Below are 7,951 nucleotides of genomic sequence, written 5' to 3' on the forward strand. Positions count from 1 at the left end.
TGTCTGTGCTTTAGCTCTCTGACCTGTAAAATGGGGTTGCTGACATTCACCTCCCAGGGCTGCCTGAGAGAAAGACAACCCCCAGCACAGATTGCGCTGTGATGTTCAAGCTGTTCCCTTCCCTCCCCTCCCCTCCTCACCTGTGCACGAAATATGCGCATGGCTGGAGCTGCACAAAGGGCAGGAAAGAAGCTAATGTTTATGAGTCTGGGATCTGTTGAGAGGGATCGTACGAATTCTTGTGACAGGTGCAGACTTTCTATCTCCAACAGTCCGACCATTCCTTTCCCTGGAAAAGTAGGTGAGCTTAGCAGGAGCCTAGCACTTGTTGCAGTAGAGACCCCACACGGACACCTCCTTAATAGTGACCTAAGTGGTGCTAGGCGCGGGAGGGTGTGTGTGTGGAGGTGCTTGCCGACTGGACAGGAGGGGCCACAAGAGGGGAGGGATAGAACACAGACGCATTGCGGAAAAGGTAGGGGGCCGGCTTGTGAGGCAAGGGGTGGGATCTAAAGACACAGCGCATCTGTTTGAGGGAGGGGATATTGATGAAGGAGGTGGGACCGTGGTATACTGTCGACCTGGTTGGTGGTGGGATGGTGTGTTGGCAAAGGGGCGGGATTGCCTCCCACTGCACATGCGCACCGTGGTGTTCAGGACGAAGCTTTTGTTGGGGAAGCGGGCGGGACTTTTATTTGGTCGGTCAGGTCTTGCGCATGCGCACAACTATCTGAGGCGGTGGGTGGTATATTAGGCGGAGAGGCGGGGTCGTCCTAGCTGCCGCGCTGGCATTTTCTCCTGGACAAGGAGAGGGTGCGGCTGCTGAGACCCGAGCACTGCAATCCCGATCCTCTGAGTCGTGAAGAAGGGAGGCAACGAGGGGGTTGGGGTTGGGGCCTGAGGCAAGGTGAGATTTAGCCCCCAGACAGGGCATCTGCCCCCTGGTGCGGGCCTCCCATTTTTCATTTCGATCCCTTTACCCCGGATTCTGATCCCCCTTCCACCCCCCGAACCTCCATTCACGCCCCTTACCCGATCCTCCCTTACTCAGAACCCCTGTTCGTTCTCCGAACCCCTCCCATCGTTAAAAATCTCCACAGATTTCTCGACCTCAATCTCGACTGTCATACGATTCCTCCTGATTCGAAACCTCCATTCAATTTACCATATGCGAGTCCCAACCCACTCCCCCTGGATTCAGAACTATTACTGGCTTTCCAAACCCCGATTTGAAGCTTCTCCCCGTCAGTAGCTTCTCGGGATTCAGAGCCTCCATCCTGACACCCATTCACTTTTCCCACACTGATCCAGCCCGTTCCCTTCACATTCAGCGCCTCATTCTCCCCCACAGTCAAACCCGACCCCCCCCCCAATTCGGCCCTTCCTATTTGCCCTCTGTAGTATAACGCCCAGCTCCTCCCCCACATCCCCCAGGCTCTGCTCTTGCCAGAGGGACAGGAGCCATGGCTCAGAAAATGGACTGTGGTGCGGGCCTCCTCGGCTTCCAGGTGAGATCTCCACCCCCCCACCCCACCATTTCCCTAGCCGACAGTTCCCTGGGGCCCCTTTGGCCGCCCTAAAGCCTGGATCTGATTTTGCCTTCTTCGTGCCTAGGCTCCGTCGTCTTTCAAATTCCCATGGTTTATTGGGGGTGGGGGAGGGGCGTCCCTTTTCAGCCATCAGTCCCTGCTTAGAGAGAGGGGAGACCCTGTTAGTACTCAGGGCAATCTGCCCAGAGAATGCGGGTTGGGTAAGGAACCATTTTCTTCCACAACCCTGACGCTTGTAGAGCAGTCTGCCACCCCCTCCCCCAACCTCCCGTCGCCACCCTCCCTCTCTCCTGCATTCCCCACGCCTGCAACGCACCCCTCCACCCCGCCCCACTATTCCCCTCAACTCCTCGAGGCGGCAGCCTTGCTCTGGCTCGCCTCGCATCCATAGCTCCTGCCGCACACCGCAATTCTCTGCTCTTACCTCCTCCATCACCCCCCACCGCCCCCTTCATTCTACTTCGTCCCCCTCCTCATTCCGCCCCACCCCTCATTTAGTCCTGCCCCACTCCATCACTACCACACGTTTTGTTACCATTCCGCTTCCCATCACCCCTTGCTGGTCTTCTAGATCTGCGCCTCAGCCTTTTTGCACCATCCGCCTGCCTGTACTTCCCCTGCACTGCTTCCCCAACCCTCCTGCTTCCACTTTGGAGGCCCAGAAATTTCATTTTCTCCCCCTGTATTTGCAGGCTGAGGCCTCCGTAGAAGACAGCACCTTGCTTATGCAGACCCTGATGGAGGCCATCCAGATTTCGGAGGCTCCACCTACCAACCAGGCTACAGCAGCTGGGCCGAATGCTAGTCCCCAGAATTCACAGCCCCCAACAGCCAGTGAGATGGCTGATATTCAGGCTTTAGCAGCTGCCGCTAGGCCCAAAACAGCCTTTAAGGCTCAGAATGCCCCCACAAAAGGCCCAAATGGTGCCTATGATTTCTCTCAGGCTCTGAATGCCAAGGAGATGCCCAATGCGCCACCTAAGGCAGCCTTTAAGTCCCAGAATCCCACCCCAAAGGGCCCAAATGCTGCCTATGATTTTTCCCAGGCAGCAACCACCAGTGAGTTAACTGCTAACAAGTCTGAGACGGCCTTTAAGGCCCAGAATGCCACTAAGGTGGGCCCAAATACCACCTACAATTTCTCTCAGTCTCTCAGTGCCAGTGAGATGGCCAACACTCAGCCTAAGACAGCCTTTAAGGCTTGGAATGACACCACTAAGACCCCAACAGTTGATACGCAGACCCAGAATATTAACCAAGCCAAGATGGCCACTAACCAGCCTGAGGTAGAGACCAACCCAGGTATCCCTGAATCTGATGGTGCAGCTGCACAGACATCAGCAGATGGTTCCCAGGCTCAGAATCTGGAGTCCAGGACTATAATTCGGGGCAAGAGGACCCGCAAGGTGAGATCCCTGCTAGCTCCACTTTGCTTTGGGCCCTCTCCTTTCTTCTCTGAGGTTCGTTTGTTCTAAATAACACACAAAAAAATACGTTTATAATGGCCTGTATTCAGTTAGGTTGTAGGGGATGATAAAGTGAATGTGATAATTTCTGCCCTCTGAATATTCACAGACTAATGGGGAGATGAGACATGGACACATAATATATACACTGTGTACGTAATTCAGTTTACATTTTCATAATAGCCACTGTGTATTAGGTCTTGAGCTAGGCTCGTTCACACAGGTTATCTAAATCTTCAAGATGTTACCAGCTAGGATTTATAGTCTCAGTTTCACAGAGAAGGAAATTAAGTTCTAGAGAGGTGAAGTGACTTGAGTGATTTGTCCAGGGTGGTACAAGCAGAGCCAGTGTTGGACATAGGAAGAGGAAAAGCTTCAGGCCCCACACTTGGGTTGCTCCTGTCCTGATGCAGAGATGAAACTCCTGCTTTGAAGAGAGTGAAAGACAAGCCCAGGACTCAGGGTGACCATTGGCTAGTGGGTTAGGCTGTCACTACAGGTGAGGGTTTTAGGGGACCTTCCTGTAATAGGGTGAGGAAACAAACATCTGGTGACCTTGGACCTTCCTTCTCTCTAATGATGCAGATTAATAACTTGAATGTGGACGAAAACAGCAGTGGAGATCAGAGGCGGGCCCCATTGGCTACAGGGACGTGGAGGTCTGCACCGGTTCCAGTTACCACTCAGAACCCACCTGGCGCACCCCCCAATGTGCTCTGGCAGACCCCATTGGCCTGGCAGAACCCGTCAGGCTGGCAAAACCAGCCAGCCAGGCAGACCCCACCAGCACGTCAGAGCCCCCCAGCTAGGCAGACCCCACCAGCCTGGCAAAACCCAGTTGCTTGGCAGAACCCAGTGATCTGGCCAAACCCAGTGATCTGGCAGAATCCAGTGATCTGGCCGAACCCCATCGTCTGGCCTGGTCCAGTTGTCTGGCCGAACCCACTGGCCTGGCAAAATCCACCTGGATGGCAGACCCCACCTGGATGGCAGAACCCACCAGGCTGGCAGGGTCCTCCAGATTGGCAGGGCCCTCCTGACTGGCCCCTACCACCTGACTGGCCTCTACCACCTGACTGGCCAATTCCCACTGACTGGCCGCTCCCACCTGACTGGATCCCCACTGACTGGCCAGTTCCACCTGACTGGCAGAACCTGCGACCTTCACCAAACCTGCGCCCCTCTCCCAATTCGCGTGCCTCACAGAACCTGGGTGCCTCACAGCCCCGAGATGTGGCCCTTCTTCAGGAAAGAGTAAGAACTGTTATTCCTAGTCACTTTTCCCTCTCTTATTCCTTTCTTTGTTGTCCTTCTAGCTTCTATTCATTTAAGTTTCCTGTAACTATTTTAATAACTTTAATGATTTCCTTTTTTTCCCCTCATAGGCAAATAAGTTGGTCAAGTACCTGATGCTTAAAGATTATACCAAGGTGCCCATCAAGCGCTCAGGTAGGCACCCAGTGCTCTCCTCCAACACTCTGCCCTTCCCCTCTCCCCATGCTCTATGGACATCCCTTTGCTTATATGTCCCCTCCCCTTTAGTCCCCTTTCTGTGGCTGATTCTTCATTTTTCATTCTTGAGGGCCCTGACTCTGTTCCCTTTAGCAGGACTGGCAAAGGGGTTGTAGTTGCATGGCCCCTACTCAGTTCAGGTACCCTGTTCTCTCTCCTGCAGAAATGCTGAGGGATATCATCCGTGAATACACTGATGTTTATCCAGAAATCATTGAACGTGCATGCTTTGTCCTGGAGAAGGTGAGAAGGCAGCCCTGAGGAACAGGGATAATGAGGGAAGGTTTTGATAGCCAAAGATTCATGGGATTCCTACTGGGAGTTTAGAGCTGAAGTCTCACAGGGAGGTGAGCAACTGAATATGGGTAGCCAGTGCTAGATACTGTAATTTCACAGTCTATTTTCTTGTCCCTGTAGAAATTTGGGATTCAGCTGAAGGAGATTGACAAAGAAGAACACCTGTATATTCTCATCAGTACCCCCGAGTCCCTGGCTGGCATATTGGGAACGTAAGATGGGAAAAGAGGTGGAACATTGCCTTTCTCAGTGGTGCTTTTTTCTGGGAGTGTCAAGTAGGTCATGGTCCAAGATTTAGGATCATATACCAGCTCATGGTCAGAAATGAGGTAGAATTACCTTCTTGCTAAGGAATACTGGGGAAGCTAGATGGCTAAGCTGCCCCAGGTGTCTAATACAAATGACTACTGAAAACATATTTTTTGTACCCCTTTAGGACCAAAGACACACCCAAGCTGGGTCTCCTCTTAGTGATATTGGGCGTCATCTTCATGAATGGCAACCGTGCCAGTGAAGGTGAGTGGCTGGACCTGCAGCTGGGGGTTGGCTACAGCCTGATTTCTGTGCTCATTTTCCGTGCATTGTCTCCCCTTGCCTCCCATTGCAGCTGTCCTCTGGGAGGCACTACGCAAGATGGGACTGCGTCCTGGGTATGACTGGGCTCTTTCATCTCTTGCCTGTTTATATCATCCTTTGGCAACAGAGGATGGTCCCAGGATTGCATCAGCCTGGTGGTCTAGGGGAATTGGTTTGGGGAGGTACAGAGCCCAAGGATGTACCCTGGGTAGATGGGCAAATAGTTCTGAACTCTGTCTCTTCTTTCATCTCTGACCTCTGTGCTAGGAAGCTCTTTTCTTTTCTTTGGACAGTGTCATAGTCTCTGATTATGGGTTTGTTTTTTTATACTATCAGGGTGAGACATCCTCTTCTTGGAGATCTGAGGAAACTTCTCACTTACGAGTTTGTAAAGCAAAAGTAAGTGCTATGTAAGGGATTTTGTCTGGTACTCATGAGTTCTTGGTGCTGCTCAGCCTCAGACAATCCTTCCTGTGCTCATTTCTTACACTATACCTATGCGTTCACATAGAAAAACACATACATACTTGGAAGTGTTTATCAAGTATCCCTGCTTGTGGTTGGATTTTTCTGCAGTATAGTTATCTTGCAAGTAAAGCCTGTCCACTATACCCACACTTGACATTTCCAAGGCTGAGGTGTACAGTAATCATTGTAGTGGGCCAACTGTGTCTCAAATAACAAGATTACAAGAATGTGGAGTTAGAGCTGGGACACAAAGGGTGAGATTAAGCACTGTCCTTTCTATGACCTTATATAAGCCACCCTGCAGTTCTAGGTGGCTGCTTAATGTAGAAGCACTGGTACAGGAGTTTGAAGACCTGGCTCTTAGAATATAATTAAGCTAGGTTTATGGGGTGCCCAGGTGGCTCAGTTGGTTAAGCGTCTGACTCTTGATCTCAGCTCAGGTGTCGATCTGAGGGTCGTGAGTTCAAGTCCAGCATTGGGCTTCACACTGGACATGGAGCCAATTTAAAATAAAAATAAATTTGAAAAAAAACAGAATTAAGCTAGGTTATGAATGAATCTGGGGGGAGGGGTTGCTACCTAAAATTGAGGGTTTCAAATATAGTATGATGCATTGTTCTTCTTGCCTGGGTAGAAACAAACACCTTTCTGCTCTATAAGGTACCTGGATTACAGACGAGTGCCCAACAGCAACCCTCCTGAGTATGAGTTCCTCTGGGGCCTCCGTTCCTACCATGAAACTAGCAAGATGAAAGTGCTGAGATTCATTGCAGAGGTAATAGGGGAACTGTTTCAGAGTTGATAGGTGAAGGGATGATGTATGACTGGCTGGGAAAGGCCCAGAGCAGGAAAAAGACCTCAGATATTGCACATGGTAGGTCCTGCATTATTTGTGGTATTTATTGTTGCTGTTATGTAAACAGTAGCACAAAGTAGAGTGCTAAATATATATAGCAGGTGTGTCGTAAATATTAACTCCTACTATTACGGGTTTTGTTTTACTTTCTATTTTTCATTTCAGGTTCAGAAAAGAGATCCTCGTGACTGGACTGCACAGTTCATGGAGGCTGCAGATGAGGCCTTGGATGCTCTGGACGCTGCTGCAGCTGAGGCTGAGGCCCGGGCTGAGGCGAGAACCCGCATGGGGATTGGAGATGAGGCCGTATCTGGACCCTGGAGCTGGGATGACATTGAATTTGAGCTGCTGACCTGGGATGAGGAAGGAGATTTTGGCGATCCCTGGTCTAGAATCCCATTTACCTTCTGGGCCAGATACCACCAGAATGCCCGCTCCAGATTTCCTCAGACCTTCGCTGGCCCCATTATTGGCCCTGGTGGTACAGCCAGTGCCAACTTCGCTGCCAACTTTGGTGCCATTGGTTTCTTCTGGGTTGAGTGAGATGTTGGGTAGGTATATAACTTTGGTTTGGGCAGTTAGGGTCATTGGGGGATAGAGGGTATGTGGGAATGTATTTATATGCACGATCTGTGAGTCCTAGGAAACCCGTGGTGGGGAGATGAGGAAAGTACAGGGAAGCACTATTTGGTATTTATATTTCTTACTATTAGAAATATATCCTTGATTATTAATTTTTTCTTTCTTATGTCCACAGATATTGCTAATCAGTTGCAATAGTCTTTCCCCTGAGTGAGGCTGAAGCCTCAGATTCCTTCTAAACAGCTATCTAGAGAGCCACGTCCTGTTGACTGAAAGTGGCATGCAAGATAAATTTATTTGCTGTTCCTTGTCTGTTGCTTTTTTTCCCCCTTGTGTGCTGTCAAGTTTTGGTATCAGAAATAAACATTGAAACTGCAAAGTGAATTAGATGTGCTCTCTGGTTTTTCCATGTTGGGGAGAGATAAACTTGTTTATATGGGAAAGAGAGGGCCTCAGTTCTAGCCTAAGGGGCAAATTAGCTTTCAAATGGTAAAAATATGGGTAGATTCTGTTTAAGGATTAGGAAACAAAGGAGGAAGTAATGAACACAAATGTTAATGAGGTCCAAGAACAAGTATGGTTTACTTTATAAATTCTGCTTAGGTGACTCATATGTAAGAGACATGCTGCTAGGTATCCTGGAG

General features: G+C 50.1%; 1 protein-coding gene across 4 annotated transcripts in view; it reads left to right on the plus strand.

Moving 5' to 3' along the window:
- Positions 1-7,691, plus strand: part of MAGED1 (MAGE family member D1) — a 59,466-nt gene extending 51,775 nt beyond the window's left edge. For 3 of the 4 annotated variants that reach the window (XM_004782320.3, XM_045068350.1, XM_045068349.1), the window contains 12 exons: positions 1,435-1,508; positions 2,243-2,956; positions 3,602-4,270; positions 4,402-4,465; positions 4,692-4,771; positions 4,946-5,037; positions 5,262-5,341; positions 5,433-5,475; positions 5,738-5,800; positions 6,530-6,644; positions 6,891-7,276; positions 7,483-7,691. In XM_004782320.3, the coding sequence (XP_004782377.1) occupies positions 1,435-1,508; positions 2,243-2,956; positions 3,602-4,270; positions 4,402-4,465; positions 4,692-4,771; positions 4,946-5,037; positions 5,262-5,341; positions 5,433-5,475; positions 5,738-5,800; positions 6,530-6,644; positions 6,891-7,268 (2,372 nt within the window). In that variant the 3' untranslated portion in view covers positions 7,269-7,276; positions 7,483-7,691. Of the gene's footprint in view, positions 1-697; positions 908-1,434; positions 1,509-2,242; positions 2,957-3,601; positions 4,271-4,401; positions 4,466-4,691; positions 4,772-4,945; positions 5,038-5,261; positions 5,342-5,432; positions 5,476-5,737; positions 5,801-6,529; positions 6,645-6,890; positions 7,277-7,482 lie in introns of those variants that run through there. The other variant, XM_013050866.2, reaches the window with a different exon arrangement.
- Positions 7,692-7,951: the final 260 nt, after the last annotated feature.

Source organism: Mustela putorius, unplaced genomic scaffold, assembly GCF_011764305.1.
Source record: "Mustela putorius furo isolate JIRA1106 unplaced genomic scaffold, ASM1176430v1.1 tig00003902_pilon_pilon_pilon, whole genome shotgun sequence".
NCBI classification, from domain to species: Eukaryota; Metazoa; Chordata; class Mammalia; order Carnivora; family Mustelidae; genus Mustela; species Mustela putorius.